General features: G+C 37.9%; 2 protein-coding genes across 2 annotated transcripts; one reads left to right on the top strand and one right to left on the bottom strand.

Moving 5' to 3' along the window:
* The first annotated feature begins 6,217 nt into the window (after window positions 1–6,217).
* Window positions 6,218–11,325, top strand: LOC131777008 (adenosine receptor A1). The gene is made up of 2 exons (XM_059093229.2): window positions 6,218–6,321; window positions 9,499–11,325. The coding sequence occupies exon 2, from the start codon at window positions 9,523–9,525 to the stop codon at window positions 10,579–10,581; it is 1,059 nt and encodes a 352-aa protein (XP_058949212.2). The 5' UTR covers window positions 6,218–6,321; window positions 9,499–9,522; the 3' UTR covers window positions 10,582–11,325.
* A 240-nt stretch (window positions 11,326–11,565) lies between these two features.
* LOC136279532 (neuronal pentraxin-1-like) lies at window positions 11,566–18,905 on the bottom strand. Its single transcript, XM_066163474.1, has 3 exons — window positions 18,746–18,905; window positions 12,330–12,525; window positions 11,566–11,941 (listed from the first exon to the last, which is right to left on the bottom strand). Exons 1-3 carry the CDS (start codon window positions 18,903–18,905, stop codon window positions 11,566–11,568), a joined length of 732 nt encoding a protein of 243 aa, XP_066019571.1.

Here is an 18,905-nt window from a genome sequence, read left to right as displayed (position 1 = left end):
GAAAAGTGATTGAAACCGGCCTCGAGATAAAGGTCTTAATTTGCCCATGAAATGGCTGTTTTTTCCGTTTTTTGTTGACAGATGGTGTCTTCTTCTTCCTCTAGATATTGTAGGGAAACTCCTGAGTTTTTTGTCTTTCTTGGGTACCTCCCTCCAGAGGCATTCCCTTGAATTGCTTTTATGTACAAATAAAATTGTATTAGTCGCTTAAAAGTGCACGATGGACGTGGCGAAACTGCAGTGTTTTAGCTCCTTAGTTTTCACATAGTATAATGCATAAAAGGTAACTTCCGACGTACAACAAATGCAACAAACAAATATTAAACAAGCTGCAGGAAAAAAAGAAGCCATGATCACTAAACGCTTAATAGAATTGGGTCCATGATTTCGAGGGACATTTCAAGTGTCACATACATGCAGTTGAACCTAAATTAAGCGGCACCATATTAAGCGGTCAGTTGTCAAAGTTTCAAATTTACTCTCCCTCTATTACTATATTTTCACCTTTATTAAGCGGTCACGGTCACCCTAAACTGAATCCAAAAAGCCTATTTTTATTATTTCCACCTATATCGAACGGAACCACTCCGATATAACTAAGAATAATATTTTAAGTAATTTTTTATCTTAGTTTATCTCCCAAAATCAGATTAAATAATATTTTTGAGCAACATTCTGTACATTTAGTGGTCAGTCATGGCATAAAGCGGCGCGCAGTGTATCTGAGGAACTTGTATTAAGTGGTCACTACGCCATACCTGTGGGTAATTACTCAATTCAAGTTCGACTGTGGTGTAAGAATAAATAAAAGTTATGATGCTTGATGGGGTTTGTCAGTAAGCTCATTAGGGTCGAGATCGCATGAACAAACACAGCTGCCGACTAACAAACAAAATAACGAGGAACAAGCCGCAAAAGAGTAAAATTGTATGTGACAAACCTTAATGAAAACTGCCGCGATAAAGAGGCAAATTATACATTTGTGTAACATATTCTGAAACTCCTCGAATAGTAGTGCGCTTTTGAGGCTAAGGAAAGAGAGACATCATATCTTCCTTATAAAACAATAACATTTTAAAAACCGTGCCAGTTGATTCTTCATGAGAATCTGAAAGATTAGGTGTTGTGAGCGATACGGAAAACTTAAACAAAGCCCACTGGATGACAAATTTATGATTGGAATAATGCTTTCATGCCTTCAATGTAGTAAATCCATTACGTTATTTTACCCCGAAGACTGCATTACTTGCTCTAAGCAAGAATACTGGCAAGATTATTTTTGACTCCAAGCAATACTTTCACAAAGAGTTTCTTATGCTCTATATATTTCATAATATAGTCATAAAGTATAACAGCACCTTTTTGCTCACTGCAAGGGAGTACGAGGAATGTGGTGATACCATTAAAGGACCCTGTATTCAAAATGATCTGCTCCGGAGCCACCGCGAATTTATATGGTTCCAGCTGAATTTCAGTAGTGAGGGAAATCTAAAACCTTTTCTTTCCCTCAAATCCCTGTGGCAGTTCTCTGGTACACGTTAGGTTCCTAAGAGACCTGAGGTATCTTGATAGCACAGTGTCTTAACAGGTTTATCAACGGCCACAACTTGCTAGTCATGTTTGAATTTCTTCGCTCGCCGAGTAGTATCTGTCTCGCGCGACCGGCTATTTCGTTTTCCAACTACTGCCTAATTAACAAAAAGGACCAATGGTATTTAAGCGCAAATCCAGTATTGCAAGCCTCTTGGGTATTACTCTGGCCACAAAAGTCTGGGGTAAAATTTCACCTGCGCGTCGGTAGCCTATTAGCACTGTGGACTATGCCGATGGGTTCAAAAATAAGCTCTGTTTAGAGACATCTTTTTTGCATTCTTAAGCAAGACACTAAACTTTCACAGTGGCTCTCTACCTACCTCGGAGCCAGGGGTTATTACCTATAAATTCCTGCGAAATGTTAAAAAATCTTGACAGAAATTCTGCTAGGTTCCCGACATGGAACAATGCCATGGACAAGTTCACCTCAGGCAGAGCAAAACAAAGCGAGAAAGTAACAAACCTAACGGAAAATAACTCTTTTAGAACCCTACCCTTTGAAGTCAATACCATGAAAAAACGTTATGGGGACCACCCCTCTAAGAAAGTCATACTTTATAAACAAGCCTACCCTTTGAAGTCAAAAGGTAACAAGAGCCGAGAACCCTGCCCGTTGAACTTAAAACCATGAAAAGAAGATGTGGTGAACCTCAACTAATAACCACCCTTCTAAAAATATCATACTTTAAATGCGAGCCCAAAGTTATTTACGAACGCTACACCATTTTTTTTTCTGCCAAATGCTCTCGAATACTATGCAGGCACATGTTCTAGTCACAGCATTGTCCTTTCAAGTCGTATTTGTTTTTTTAATCTTCCGACATTACCAGTAATTAATGATGATTCACCAGAGGCTTAGTGAATATTCTTGAAATTGAACCAATCACTTAAGTCTTTTAATGAAGGCTACAAAGGTGACTTGAGATATGTATAACTTTTTGGAAATATATGGTTAAAGTATTTTCTTGGTATCACCGAGTATTTGCACAAGTTTTCTATTCGATCTCTTTTTGTTTTGTCTTTGTTTGAATACTAAATATGGTCCCCGGCGGACTTAATTGTAAATTTTACTCCCGAATTAAACGAGAAATTAAATAAGAAATTAAACATCTGCCCTAGGCCTTCTGTGGATGGTGAATGTCGTATTTGAATAATGTTCTAAGAACAATTTCAGAAAGAAACGAGGTTTGAACCATGGCCTCAGAGTTTTCCATTAACTACGCGTTAGGACGAGCTAGGAAAAGAACAAAGCTAGGCTTTTTATAGAGAAGGAGCAAGAAGAAGAAACGATTTAAGACACGTTTCCTTGGTAGCTTTTCCCTTTTCAATTTATTTTCCAAGATCATTTGCATTTTTTAATACTTTCTGACGTCATCACTGGTGACAAATTATCGCTAAAGGTGACCAATCAATATTTTCGAGTAAATACATCTATAACCAAGTTGAGCTGATTCGGTTCGAGAACATTAACTGCCGGATGACAATTGCTTTGGGAAAGAGAGTATTATTTTGCCTATAGATGATGGGTGTCGTCAACTTCCTCTGGGTCTACCTTTGACGACAGCACCTCTCTGCAACGGATATGGCAGCTGAGCCAGTGAAGTCTTCAACTCCCACGATCTAAATACCGTAAGTTTCTTACACTTTTAGCTTTGAAAATATCATGTCAAATTAAAAAAGATCCCTAATTTGACATCTTTCTTTTACTTCTTATCACCTTTGCTTTTGAAATTGTGTCCTTTTTGGTTACCTCTGAGAATGAAAGTGCCAAAAAGCGGCGTATTCCCCATCCAGTGACTGAGAAATTTCGCGCGGGGGCATAATTGTTTTCGTTCATGTTATCCAACATTAACGCGTTTCTCATTTGATTCATATATGCATTTTCTTTTTCTTTTTTTTTTTTTTTGGGAGAAGATTATTAAAATCTTTGATTTTAAACGATCGTCTCCATCAGCAAAACTTGAAACATATCCTTTTTACTACTCATTGTCTTAATTCTTAATTGCTATTCGAGAAAAGAACTCGGAAATTTGATTGGGCCAATGAGAAGTTGCATTGCTTGCACTCAATTGAGTTACTTATTCTACCCGCTGTATTAAAAATATATCCATTAAGCTTTGTTTTTTTACGACGCAACTTTTGTTTCGAGTGAGGTGCCCAATTTTTTCAATATTCTCAATCTTGTTTCGTGAAAATCGAATAGATGCGAAGTCGTGCTGCCGAAAAAACAACCTTAGCACTTCTTGTATATTAATTTGCTGAGATATGATAATGTTCCACAAAATGTGATTCGACAAAGATGAAATAATTCAATAAGAATTTGAAAATTTGATTTCGTTATGATCGTCGAAGGTAAACTGAAGGCCAAGGCCGCACGTACAATGATAAAAAAATGTGGCGTCTGGTTTTTTTCGGTTTTCCGGTTATCGTTATTTATTTACGTCGGTTCAGCGGATTATCGACGCAATCAAAATTTTTGGTATACGACTTTATATCCTTTTTGCTGTGCTATCATGATGAACATTATCATTTCAGCTTGATTTAAATAACTGTATTTGGTGGTTTCTCTTCTGAGAAAATGTTCTCTGTTTATGGAAATTCTGGCTGGGTCTTCGGTACTCTGATAGGCTCGATGCCTATCATATTTACTACACGGAAATAAAAAAAGCAGTGATTTAGAAGTGTAAAAATTAATTTTGCCAGCGGAAAATTTTTTCATTGGTAAATACCTGTAAGTAGCACGGCTTTGATCGATCGTTTGGAATTCAGCAATAATGACAGTTATTGCTATGAAGATAAATGCACTTCAGTAGTGGCTTAGTGCCCAGAGAAAGTTCCTTTTTTTTTTTTATTTGGCTATTTAATTTTTCAAACTTAATTTATATCTTTCATCTTGACGATTGAGCAGAAGTATCTTTTTAGGGTACATATTTCAGGATGCACGAATTGTAGTTATCTGTAAGTCGCTTCGATTCCTGTCTTACTGCGTGCTAATTTTCTTAGAAGCGGTTCATCCCTTTAAAAATGGTTAGCTCGGTAACTTAGTATTTAACTTGAAATCAATGTAATTCAACGAATTTGATTTTAAAGAGTCAAAAAAAAAAAGAAAAAAATCTTTATTTTGACTGGTAAACATTAGGTATTTCAAAGTGATATTTCCTCTTAGTGACAAAAATTAAAAAAGCACGATTATAAAAGCCGAAAGCAAGGAGTTGTAGGCGGAGTGTAAGCATTATGCCCTTTCTAGTTTTTTCTCGGCAGTGAGTACATCCGTGAACTGTCGTGAAATCTCGACAAATCTTTCTTAATATCTCAATCAGCTACATGCAGTGTTAAAAGGTTAATTTCTCGCCTAGAAAAATCCATGTATTATAAATGCCTTAGGCAATTTTTTCAACAAACAAATTGTTTTTACTAATCCTTTTGAATGACGTTAGCTTGAACTGAAATAACGACAGGCCTTTTACAAAGAGAGGAGGCAGCGTTATCTTAGTTTTATGCAAAAAGTTTGCCTAGTTCTCTTTGAATTCTATCGATAGGTTTTCGGAGTACACAAGTACCAACAGAAAGTGGAAAATTGTCGGAATGACGATTAAATCAGTTCCGTGTTCAGGTACTTCATCTTATCACAATGAATGTTGTCCCACTCTTCTGTCGAGTACAAACAATTTTTGGCCACTTACGAACGAGTAGTAATTACACTCGAGAGAAAATTAGTTATTCGACCCAAATGTTCATTAATCCGCCTAATCTATGTTACAAAAGATCTGGAATGGACCAGAGTAATCACAATTAGCATGTAATCACGGAGTAAACCGCTCTCAAGAAAGCAATATACATTTCTTACCATAGGAAGTGGTTATATGAACAATTATTTCGAATATTCATGAATGATTTTGAATATACTTTACATCCACGAAATATTATAGCCATTGAATCCTTCGGAAACCTTCCGTGATGGTGAAATCTTAAAGTAAATTTTTAGCGCGAAATAAGCTATTTCCGTGGTAATCGTCACGAATATTGTGGGCTCTCGAATTTGACAGCAGAAATATATTGAGTGTACGTGCGTGGCAATTAACCTAATAGAAATGCTTGTCCCTCTTTTTCAAGTTCACTGAAAATCTTGAGACGACACACGTACTTTTCATTTACTTTTTAAAAATTAAGTTTCTCTGTTAAGTGATCATTTATCTTCTCAGACATTGGTTTTAACCAAAATGGCACAAAACAGCTTTTTGTTATGAATATTTTATATTTCGTAACCTGTGGATCTGACAGGAAATTGGGATTATTCATGTAAAAATTCCTCTCGCAGAGTTCATGACTATTTACATTCAAGTCTATTGAGCCGGGATCCGTTGTTGCAGCTCTTTGGTTTATTTCAACGGCAAAGCTTTTCTTTTCGTTAGTTTTTCCAACTGTTCACTGAGTCCAATTTCAGTTTCTTTATGAGGCGAGTGCGATCTTGGCAGTTTTAGTCCACCATCCACATCTTGATCCGCTCCGTCTGAGTCTAATCCTCGATTTACGAAGCCCTAATTAAATTTTGATTATTTGCATTCGAAATCGCCTTAAATGTTGGGCAATTCGCCCAGTGTTCAGAAATCGTCACAACAGTCAGATAAGTCACTACTACCAATTCAGCAAGCCTCCCCTTTTAAGACCACTGAAAGATTAAGAAAAAAATTCAATAACAACACCGCCCAGGAAACTGAATTCAAAAAGGTATTTCATTTTCAGCGATTTGAGTTGGTGACTTTGATATGTGACAAAGGAATTTTCATCTGACGAAATATTTTTTTTGTGTATACGATTTGTTACCTTTTAGTTTTTAGCCTACACAACAGGACTAGCAGCCATTTTCGACGTTTAAGATATTTTCCTAAAATGTTTTTAAGTGTTTACCGAACTGACAGAATTCATTAAAATTAGGAAGGAATAACGGAATATAACATAGGGCAAAAAAGAGGGAATTCATATATCGGTAGACGAAAGCGACTGGACACCGCGGCGAGTAATGTATTTAATAATTTAGAATATTTTTTGGCTAAATTGGTTTTAAAATGTCATTTTTACAAAATCGTTCACCGTAAAAATTTACACCGAGCTTTCTAACACTAACCGAAAGATAACGCTTCGTATTATATGAGACAGAGTTATCGAGGTGTTAGATTTACACCATGCTTACATCATGCATATGGATAATTATGGATAACCTGAATCTAATAATGGAGCAAAAAGAGATAAAGAAATCGATCTGAACTGTTGAAGAAAAGACTTAGCTCTCTGCACAGAGTTTATTCAAATCTTAACTTTTCCGGAAACCTTGAAATATCGCACTTAGATCTCAAGTCGTTAACATAACACTGTTTTCCGTTTCATTACTTTATATCAGATATTTTGTCTTGCATTTGGCACCTTTGTTTGCCTTCATATTGATAGTTCAAGGAGATCAGATAAAACATCATGGTATTAAGTTTAGAGTGCATACATGGCAACACATCCTTAAACAAGAAGCGCGCAAACCACACAAAAATAAATATCGTAATTTGTATCCCACGCTAATTATTACAATGTCCTCCTTCGAAGAAATAAACAATACAAATTAAAAAAGATAGATATCTGAAATAATCCATCGGGAATCATACTTCTGATGCTTTTTTTAACCTTGAAGATAATTTTGAAAGCTAAACATCGTAATTTTCAATTGCGTTTTCCATAATTTCTTTTCTGCTTCACAAAGTTCTTGGGTCCGTTAAAAAAACAATGTAACCACATTATATTAGCTTAATGGCCACATGCAGATCGCTGTTGTTCTGAAAATGCTACAAAAAGCCGTTTGTTATGGGAGAATTTCATGGTCTTCTTTTTCTTTTTTGTCATGAAAGGACATGTTTAGGTTTACCAAACGGGAACATCTCTGAGTTTTCTTCAATCATGCGCATATATTACAGAACGAGACAGTTCACATCCTGCAAATAATTGTATTCTTTTACCCAGAACACACCTATTAAATGAAGCTTTTGTTAAACGAAGACAGCGTGACGCCAAATTGAGCGTTTTGACCCTCAGGTTTCGCTTCACGCGCACAAGTTGCCCAAATTAAGGTTTGATTTACTAATATACACTGACGTCATACAATTATAGACTAAACGAAAAGAAAACTATTTTTTTCCGTGCATTATCTTGGAAGATCATTCCGGTAAACCTCAAGCTTGAACCGTGTTTTTGCCCAAAGCCTTTATTTGTTATGAACTTAAAGATTATGTTCCCATTATCTTGCCATAGAAGCAATGAGGTTTTATTGGATTTTCGGGCTTTGACGAAATCTACGGTGTACACCACGAAAGTCCATTTCCAAGACAATTCAAATATATTTCCTGCTGTCTATTTAGTGTTATTGGCTGAGAGTAATATCGAAGTAATTCATGGCAATAACCTCGAAAGGCCTCACTCCGGACAGAGGTGACTAATTAAAAACATCTATTTGTTTTTCTTTCTTCTTCTTCTCCTTCTTTCTCGCATAAAAAAGTTAATTTTTTTAGATTTTGAGACATCTTTGACCCGAGCTTCAATAGGGAAAAAAGAATTATTCATCTTTAGCCTAACCTGGAGACAGTTTCCTCTTTTAAAGCAATTCAAATTGCTCAGTTGGAAGCGGAAAGCGGTTTCATGTTTATTTTTCATCTCACGTGTGTTTCTTCACGATATTTTATCTTTCTGTTATTTCCATGTCTATAGTTATGGATATTTCGTCTGAACATTGAGAGAAGAGATCATCATTGCCAACAATTTTTGGCTAAGTATGCACTTTTAGGTGATTTAAGAGTTTGAATTGCTATTTGAATATTTTGAGATTACGTTTGTTTCCTAATTGTGATCGGGAGCCTTTTCAATTGGAAAAGAGTGGCAAACGAAGCAATAAATGATCAAGAGCGTTGATCAAGCAAATAGACCATAGGATGTAACACAAACAACGAAAAGCGGCAACTTATATCAAAATTTAGCAGCCGTGAAATCAATTGGTTCTTATGATGAGGAAAGAGATCTGGGATTACATCATTCTGAAACACACACATAAACGCCAACTGAACTTTGTCCAAAAACCGTATGCAATTTAAATCGTGAACAAATGACTGAGTTTTTTTTATTTTGTTTGAGCTCTAATTAAGTATGCTTGTAAAAAATTAAGAAAAGGTGTTTTTTTTATTCTCCATGATGTGAATACCTAGTGAAGTAGCTAAATTTGAAATTAAGGAGCCAAACATGGTGCAGGTTTATAGGGATTTTGACAGATTTTACTGAAAAAAAAAGGACTTTTGCCTCCATTCAGTAACTTTAAATGAGATTGAGAATTTATAGCCCTAAACATACGGCTTTGAAAACGACCACACAATAGCTTTCGATTAAAAGATCATCATCTGCAGGACTTTGATTTGTGATATCTCAAAACGATTATGCTTTCGTCATTTCCTGTCTTTGAATTCTGACAGTACGCTCATTGTGTCGCGCAATAAAACGTATTTAAAGCAAATCCCTAAGCAGCAATTTATTGCCGTCTTACGTGAAAAACCATTGTGCTTCTTTTTCAAATGGAATAATGTGTGAGTTCTTGGCGCCTGGCGTGACCTTTATGTTAAGTATGTTTTTAACCTTGAAGCGATTACGGTGATAATTTAATATGATTACTTATTGTGAAGGGAATCAGTTCGACAGCATACGCTTAAAGACACCTCACATTTAATTACAGTTACTTTGAAATTAGAGATAAAAGGGATTTAGCTCGATGATATAAACACAATTAGCAATTCAAAACAGCTTCAAAGTGATCAATTGACGGTTTACCCATTTAAACTCCAGGACTGACCATATTAACATCATTGCGACATTTCTGTGTTTTAGTTATAATTGACGACGCGGCCAGGAATGATGAACAACTCGACATCTGCCCAAGGAAGAGCAACGGGAACTGTGACCAGCGTTGAAGCCGTTCTCTGGGGGACTTCGTTCGGTGTCGTAGCCTTTATGATCATCTTGTCTAATAGTGTCTCCATTGCTGCGTTCATCAAAGCAAAACCTCGTCGCAAGCATACTCATTACTTTCTCATCAACTTGTCCGTTGCTGATTTCATGGTCGGAACTGTATCGGTGCCTTTGTTCATCTCCTATCTTGTGAATCCACAAATGTGGACTAGCAGCCTTACCATGCCAATGGTTCATTCTACAGTGGATATTCTCTCAGGACTAACGTCTGTCTTCACACTGGCCATTGTATCTATAGAAAGACTATTGGCTGTATCCATCCCTTTCAAGTATCGTTTAATTCCCAGGTATGCTTACTTCTGCTGTATCGCAGCCACGTGGGGTCTCTCTGGAAGCGTTGCCGCCGTGAGTATCGCATTTTACTTGCGGATTGTGAAAGAAGCTTTTTACATTGTAGTAATTCTTTCCCTGTCGCTGTCCCTGTCTGTTGCCTGTTTTGCTTACATAGCTATCATATATAAAATCAATCAGAAAAACAACAGCGCAAAGAACGCGAAGGATTTAACAGTCGAGCGTAGACTAAGCATGACCTTGTTTTTCATCACTACCATTTTTGTCGTATCTTGGCTTCCATTCCAGCTCGTCTTCATTTTGGTCCACTTCTGTAAGACGTGCAGATTTTCCGTGAACACTGTGTTCTTTACTAAGCTATTGCATTACAGCAACTCGTTTATGAACACAGCAGTGTATAGTTTCAGAATCCCGGAATTTAAAGAAGCATTAAAGGAGATTTTTAGTCGGTCTTCGTCCCACAGCGGAGTCAACGATATGCACTTAAAAGAAATCACTTACGACAGCTCTACGTCTGTAACTCGGTTGACTCTGCATAGCCCACTGATAAATTCGAATAAAACCTCATCGTCTTCACTAAGCAAGACTGTAGAAGTGAGTTCTATGGATGGAAATCAAACAATGGCTAACGGCCTGTTAAGGAACGTTTAGACTGAAATCACAGAGAATGAGTTCGCTATGTATCGTTATAAAGTTTTCAAAAAAAAATTATGCCCTCTATCCCACGATTGGTTTCTTCACCGTTCACAGGCAATATGGACAAAAAGGAGACCTCCCCTTTTTAGATTTCCTCCTGTTAAATGTGATGGAATTTCTTTGAAAATCTGATGTTGTTTTATGCCTTTCCGATTTCTAATGATTTGTTGATTGAAACTTGAGCGCTGTAATGAGTAAACACTACTACAATATCTTTTACAGACAACAGAGTTAGTGTAGCTTAGAATCGTATCATACATTTATCATCTCTATACCTAGTACCAAAAGAATGAACTGATCTTTGCTTCATGCTCACGTTCTCGCCTCTCTACCTTTTTGATAGAACTGTTATACAATTATTTAGTTAGTGACATATGTTCTGCCATCATTTGATGAATATTTCATCAACATAATTGATTATCAAAATCTTACCTCAGATTGGCAGGGCTAGCAGGTACTTCAAATCATTAAGTGTCAAATCGCGAAAAAAATATAAAAGTATATATCTGTAGCCACGAAGAAGGACATTATGATAACATAAACATTCAAGAAATAGTTTAAATATTGCCGCCTTGAAGACAGCTAAATTAATCCAATCCTAGACAAAATCTCGATTTCTGAGGGAATTTTTTCTTCAGACGTCAGGAATTAATTTGTTTACTTTAACTTTTACCTAATTAAGAGTAAAAGCAATGAACAAACCACAGAAGTAAAAATAAACTGATTTGCTTTGATTAGACTACTTTGATTTTTATGCAGTTATGAAGCATAACAGGATTATTAGAAATGAAAATAGGGAAATGAGGAAAAACAAATAAGAATGCGGCTTTTACCAGTAATTATCTAACAGACCTAGAATAAGCAAAGTTAGTGCAGCTTCTATAGAAGTTCTTCCCATACGCACATTTTTCAATCAAGACATCTTGGCAATTTGGGACACTATGGCCTGCATGGCGACGGAACAATCACACTAATGTTTCCATGGACTCCATTTTTGAAATCTGACCACTTCACAGCGTTCCCTTCACCTGAGAGACAAAGCTGAGAGAGTCGGGTAATATCAGCATTTGGGAGAACATGACTCCAGATGTTTAAATGTGCGATCTGACCGATGAAGTTTTTCTCTTTCAAACGATCTCCTTGAAACTTCCCCAGCACAAGGATCCCGTCGCCATCAATCACAGCACCTGCCTTTAAGCCTGTTCCTCCCTTCTCCAAACCCCCATCCTTGTAAAGGTTCCATGAACCGTCATTATTCTCCCAAGTCACGCAGATGTGATGCCATTTGCCATCGTTTGCAGATATACCACTTGCGCTGATTAAAAAAAAAAGAATCTACAGGAACATTGGCTTGAATAAGGCAGTTATTGGTTAGTCGAAGTATATTGTGAAACATTTAATCGATGTGAGACCCTATTGCAGCGTTGTTATCAAAAAATGGAAAAGCAAAATACAAATGCGCTACTTTGTTGAAATAAACTCTTGGAACGCGTTCACGATGGAAAACGGGTTATTGATAGTTCAAAATTTTCGTTGATATGCTTTCATTTTTCATTCCGTTCTTCTTCCGGTTACAAGAATCTCAGAAGACAAGAGGTTGTAATACACATTGAACAAAATAATCCATGAACATATCACAAGAAAAGAGAGCCGGAGAAAACTTTTGCTGTACATTTTTGTTTTAGGCTTGCCGTGATACTCACCCCGGACTTTTGTTCGAGACCTGGATGCGGAAGTTCTTGTAGTTTTTCAAAACAATTTCATTTTCCCTTCCTTCCACTGCGTAACTAAATGGTGTTCCCTGATTGTCTCGGTCAGCTGTTTTCATCCAAAAACAGATTGTGAATGCTTGTAATTTTGGAATTGATGCGGGCAAGATAACAGAATCGTTAAACCCAGCTGCAGATGGAAATTCCAGGGAAAAATCTGAAACTAAGCAGAAAATCTATAAGAAATGGAAAATTCATTTTCTCATCGTTTCTGGTGTAATGGAAAGAACTACGCCTCAGAAACTAGACCTAAGGAGTCGTTGTGATAAAGGGTAACCAACTTAAACGTTATATCCGTGTTACCCAAGGTTATGTGCGGCTTTTTTCGGAGAAGGTTTTTAACTTGCACAATAGATGTAGGGCTAAGGCAAGGGTAAGTTTGTTTCAATAAAAACGACACGAAACACATCCGAAAGTAAAAGTAATTGCTAACTTAAAATGACCTGTTTCAATTGATCTGAAGAATCCTTTGGTCAGATGGTATTACTCTTTCAGTTTTTATGCGTTGTTTTTTGAACACAATATTACGATCTAACAGAATATTTTTTGTCGGTGCAAATGGCTTTAGAAATTTAAAAAAGAGTTACACAAAACGATGGCAAACTTCTTCAAATATTCACTCGCTGCTTTGCAGCTTTTGCCTTTGTGGTGAAATTAAAATATCACTTACATTAAAAATCAAAGCAATTGGTCCCAAATCGAAAAGGAGGGAAACTATCAGTCGTAATTCTATCTGGTTTCAAACTGCCCAGAGTGACTAACTACGATTGAATATTTCAATAGCTTAGAGGTGTCTTCATTGTTATCTTTTATGATTTGATTTACCCAGAAATGACAAAACTGACTTACAGTCTTGACACGATAACTCATGATCATAAACTAATCTTTGGCTAATTTGTAGCAAAGCCACAACGTGTTTTCAGTGTCACAATTATGAAACTTATCTAATTGAAGCTAAAAATCATATCTATCCCATCTTTAAAGCCGCTAATGATTGACGCATCTGAGTGTCTTTGCGCATGCCTCTTCCGCTTGTGACTTCGCTTTCTCCTCGTCCCTCGATCTTTGAGGAGACAGTCCGCCTCTTAATTAGGGGCTGGAATTTCCTTTTTTTTTTTAATCCCACCCCCGGCCAATCAACTGTGTTTTGAGAAGTAAGTTTTACTACCACGCGACACCTCAAAGTTAAATAACCAATTGGTCCACTTCCCACCGGTCGGGACTCTCGAGACTTGCATTCACTTTTCTTTACTTATTTGGATTTTTTTTAGTTTTAAACAGTGTTCCCAATTAGTACAGTACCAAATCCATCGACACGTCCAAAATTTATCCATTAAGTTTCTCTCTCTGTTTACGCCTTTGTTCCCGAACAAGAATCTACGCAGCACAGTTATTTATTTAATGAATAACTGTTTCAAAAGTGATTCTTGCGAATCTTTCTTTAGATGCACAAGCATAATATTACAACATCAACTCAGTGTAAAAAAGTTACCATGGTAGGTTTCCTTGTTTTGGATTTCCTGGGCTTGATGGACTTTCTACAGCGGAAAAGAAATAAAGATGGATCATACACTCAGAAAAAAAACTAATGAGCTTAACAGCCGTATCATGTCAGGCAACTCTATTACGCTAAATCTATCCTCATTTTGGAGAAAATATTCAGTCTGGTGGCGCTTTTAGGCGAGATCTCGATTTAAATTGATCGACCCGGAGGGAAGCTGCCTTGTGTCTCTTACTCAAACCACAAATATCTCCTGGTTACCTGCACTAAGGTCTTCTTACCTTCATTATACTATACTGCGAAAATATAACATCTTCCTCTGGAGATAATTTATTTTTCGTCTTGGCCAAAAGAGCTGCATCATTTAATTCGCACATCCCATTGCTTTCATGTTTCAGAAACTTAAAGTTTGTTGAGATGCACCTGGACTCTTTCAAGCAGTGTTGAGTGCAACAAATAATACTTGGGACACGTAGCGTTTTCATAACGCTTCCTTGAAGGCTAAAGCCTACTCGAGTTGTTATTGCCCCATCAGTGTAACTCCTCTCTTGTCCGCAAGCAGCCTCAAAATTGAAAATAATTCGAGAAAGTAGAAGTAAAAACAGCCTGGTCGCAGTTATTTGCACCATCGCAATTGTCAATGAATTAGGATCTATGCATTGTATAAAAAATCGGCAACTCGATGGTTTCATTTAAAATTTCAGACTGGTTGAACAATGGTTTCACTTAATGAAAAAGGCTAAGAGATTATAAACTCTTCGACAGAATGAAGCCTAGATGGTCAGTGACGAATTGTGGACATTCAAGAAATTTTAATTTTGGAATTTTCGAAAATCAATTAAAATTACTTACGATATAACATTTTTTTTTCACTTTAGTCCTAAGTCGTTATGAGTATGTTGTATAGGCCAATGTGCTCCTGAATACAACTTCATGTCTAATGCAAATTCATCATCACTTCTTTTTGTTTCCCAAGTGTTAAATCAATTTATGTTTGTAATTTTTGTCTGTTATAAGTTTAAGTGAAAAAATTGATAAAAAGGCTTAAAGATGCCTTTTATCAATCAATGATACGGAAGGAAAGCTTTATTTTCATGCTTATTGGTTTGTTCTTTTATTTTCATTTGTCTCTTTTTTTACTTTAGCGAGAGTTCAGTTCTTGAGGATGGTGTTTTCTTGTCGAGATGAGTAAAAAACTTCCGGTAGAAAATTCAAAATAGATTTCGAATAAAAGGTGTGCGTAAGTTAAGCTACCTCCCGTTGTTGTTGTTTTTTTCCTTTCTTTTTCTCCAATAGCTTTTATCATTTCTAAGAACTTTTGCTTTTCCACTTGACTTGAAGGAGTAAAAGAAATACACTTTCGTGTTATCCCCTTTGAAAAGGAAATTCCGAAACCGGTCTAAAATAAAGTCATGTGACTTCCTGAATATGAATATTTTTTAACCGGAAGTCTTTGGGGCGCCCACAGCCGTATAATACGAGTGTTGAGTTATGCATGTGCATATGCACTCGATTTCATAAATCCTTAAAGAATTACTATTTGATTAGTTTCTCATCTTGGTCGTTTTTGCCTGGCGAGTTCTTCAAAACCATAGAAATCTGCGGCACGCGCCAGTTGACTTCAAACGCCAATTGAAATCATGTTCAAACCTCGGTTTCCACGACAGCATTTGCGCACATTTGCAGAATGGGCTCACCCTGTCTTCCAGTAGTCTTTTATAAAGCTGGAGTACTCGATTACTAAGCGTCACCCTTAAAGAATCGATGACTGAAGAGGTTAAAATTTTGGGCAGTGCTTGCTGCCACGATTCAATAAATTCCTTGCCTTTCTGGAAACTCTCTTGAATGAAGTGTCACCTTTTTGCGGCTTTTCGAATTCTCATACCCACATCACTTTCTACATAAGCGTCAAAGCAATCGCATGAGTCCTTGAGTCGCTGGAAATTTCAGATTTTGCGCCCACAGCCGAACACACAAAACAACACTTGGAGGCATGGGCGCGTCGGTCAGCCAGGCTCATTATACACTTTGTTAACTCAGGTGAACAAACTCCACTGTTACAATAATTCTAAAAACACGCCACGGCCGGACACGTAAATCCCGAAAAAATAGGGACCGTGTAACCCCAACCTATGCCATGGCGTCGCCTTTGGGGTTATAAGGCAAAACTAATAAAATAGAGCCTAATAACATGAATATGAGCAGAAAACGAGATGCTACATACTTTTTATGTAAAATAGTAAAATAGCTGAGAAAGATAGGGACCACCACTGATGTTAACGAGATTAAGGCTAACAGAGTAAGTGAAAACTAAACTAAACAAAGCAAGATGACGCGGGGAAGCCGACCATAGAATGACACGCAAAACTAACCAGTCACTATTTCAAACACCCTAACAACAGTATCACGCGCGCTACGCTAGAACCCAGTTCACCGCCCCGTGCTAGAAAAACAATAATTTATGTCAATTCTAATTTACAGAAATTACATATTTTGTCTCTACTACACAACCGAACACACAAAACAACACTTGGAGGCATGGGCGCGTCGGTCAGCCAGACCCATGCTACATAGTAAAAGTAAGGGCTTAAGTTCAGAGGGACAGAGATTTAGAGACCTAAAGCCGGCTAGACAGCGAGTCTATAACATAAATGTTTTTAGCTCCTACGGAAGCCCAGCGACCGTGACTCTGAATGTTCCTCTCCGAGACGCCTGAATTGGTTGCCAAAGTAGCTCCTACTGATCTCGTGGAATGAGTACTACACTTTGATATGTCAGGTACAATATCCGAAAAAGACTTCTTAAAGGAATCCCCGTATGCAGGGTAACTGAGAGGTTTGTTAATCGAAACTAAACGCTTACGATTTCCTGAAGACGAAATAGGATGAAAAAGATACTCGTCAGAATTCCCGGCTACATGGGCTTTGCTCATGTACGCCCTTAGAAGGTAGCGAGGACAAGAAGACGAATGGGTTACGGTGATGACGACAGAACGTCCTTCTCTTAATTGATCTGTTTTGCTTTTCTCAATAAAAAAATAGTAATATAGCTAGAAACGGAACTGAAAATGCTTACTACGAATGAGACATAATTCTGAACTATTGAAAAAGCTGGAAAAGGCGAGGACGAACATAACTAAGCTTCTTAATTGCAAAAGATTGCCAAAGTCAGTCCTATCAGCAAGTTGCTTGAGATGGGTCACCTCAAGGGGTTCTTTTCTATGAGAGGCTGGTTGGCTAACAAGACGAAGAGCTCCCTCCTTCGCGGAGATAACGGTGGGGCTTAGGGTGGGAGAATCCACTCCTGCCATCTGACGTAGTCACTTGAGAGCGTAAAAAGCGCTGTTGATAGCAGGCGCCGACTTAGATGACTGTAGAAGGAACTGCAGGTAGAGGGCATAATCCATGGGACCGACAGGAAGAGCGGGAACGCCCAACACGCCCTTGGCGAACTCTACCTATCTGTTGAAGGCCCTCAAATAGTTTTCCGGTTAAGTTTCTGAGAGGCCTGTCATCATCCATCCATTGTCCCTTTCTATTCAGAAATCTAGCAAAAAGCGTCTCATTTTAGACCTTCGTCACGTTCATCAATTCCTTTCAAGCAAAAGTTTAGGTGTGGAGATTTAAGCGTCTTAAAGGAGGCTCTGTGTCCAGCTGATTACATGCCTTCTTTTGATTTGAGGTCGGGCTATCATCATGTGGACATTTTTCCTGACCACCGTAAATTTACCCTACTGGGTTTTTTTGAATTTACTGTTCTTGTTTTTGGCCTCAGCTCAGCGCATTATCTTTTTACGAAATTGCTCAAGCCTCTGGTTAAGAAAAGGAGATCAGAAGCCAAGCGGATTGTTATTTCCTAGACGACGGCGTCGGGTCCTGCCGGCTACAACAATACTAAGATTGCTAGTTTACAAGTTCACGCCGATTTATTCCGTTTAGGTTTTCTTGCGAACAAATCCAAATGCATTTGGGAACCGACCCAGGTTAATTCGTGGCTCGGGTCCGTTATCAATACGGCTACTTTTCGTATTGGCGCCACTAACGAACGGATTACAAGTTTGCAGGATCTCTTAAATTTAATACTGTCTGATTCTTCTGTTCATATCTCTGCGCGAGCTTGCTAGCGTTTGCGGGAAAATAATTTCACTTACCAACTGTGTGGGCAATGTCTCTCGCCTTATGACCAGAAATCTTTTTACTGTGATCAACTGTGCGTCGTCTTGGAATTCTCACGTTCACCTTTCATATAAGAGTTTGACTGAGTTGATTTTCTGGAGAACTAACGTGGCAAGCCTCAACGGTATTCCTATTTGCATGGCTTGATAGGACTAAGCCTTCCAAAGATCGTCTATTCGGATGCATCCGCTTCAGCCAGTGGTAGTTTCATCGAGTTCAAAGGCAAAATTTTTTATCAGAATTGGTCTGATTTCGAGAAATCTTAAAGCTACTCTTTCAGGGAGCCAATTGCTGTTTCTTTATCCATGAAAGCTTTCACTGAGTTTTACAGGCTTAGTCGGTTACTTGGTTCACCGATAATCAGAATGTTGTCCGTATCGTCAACTCCGGTTCCAGAGTTCCTGCATTACAGAATCTAGCTATGGGCATTTTCCAAACCTGCCTCCTTAACGGTGTAAGCATTTATATGCAGTGGATTCCACGAGATCTAAACAGCGCAGCAGATGATATTAGCAAGTTCATTGATCACCGACCTGGACAACTTGTGGGGTCCTCATACATGTGATAGTGATAGGTTTGTTTGCCCGTATAACGCGAAAGTTCAGTGTTTCAATGCCAGATTTTATCAACCCGGCTCGAGTGGCGTGAATACTTTCTCCCAAGATTGGTCTCACCATTAACTGGCTTTGTCCCCCGGTTTATTTGAGGTGCAAAGTTGTCAGGCACATGAAGCTTTTCAGCGCTAAGGGAGCTCTCGTTGTTCCAATCTGGAAGTCGGCCCACTTTTGGCCAGTGCTTTGCTCTGATGGAGTTCACTGGAGTAACTTTATTCAT

This window comes from Pocillopora verrucosa, chromosome 3 (assembly GCF_036669915.1).
Source record: "Pocillopora verrucosa isolate sample1 chromosome 3, ASM3666991v2, whole genome shotgun sequence".
NCBI lineage: Eukaryota > Metazoa > Cnidaria > Anthozoa > Scleractinia > Pocilloporidae > Pocillopora > Pocillopora verrucosa.
Note: the sequence above shows the minus strand (reverse complement) of the source record. Positions and strands in the feature narration are given on the sequence as shown.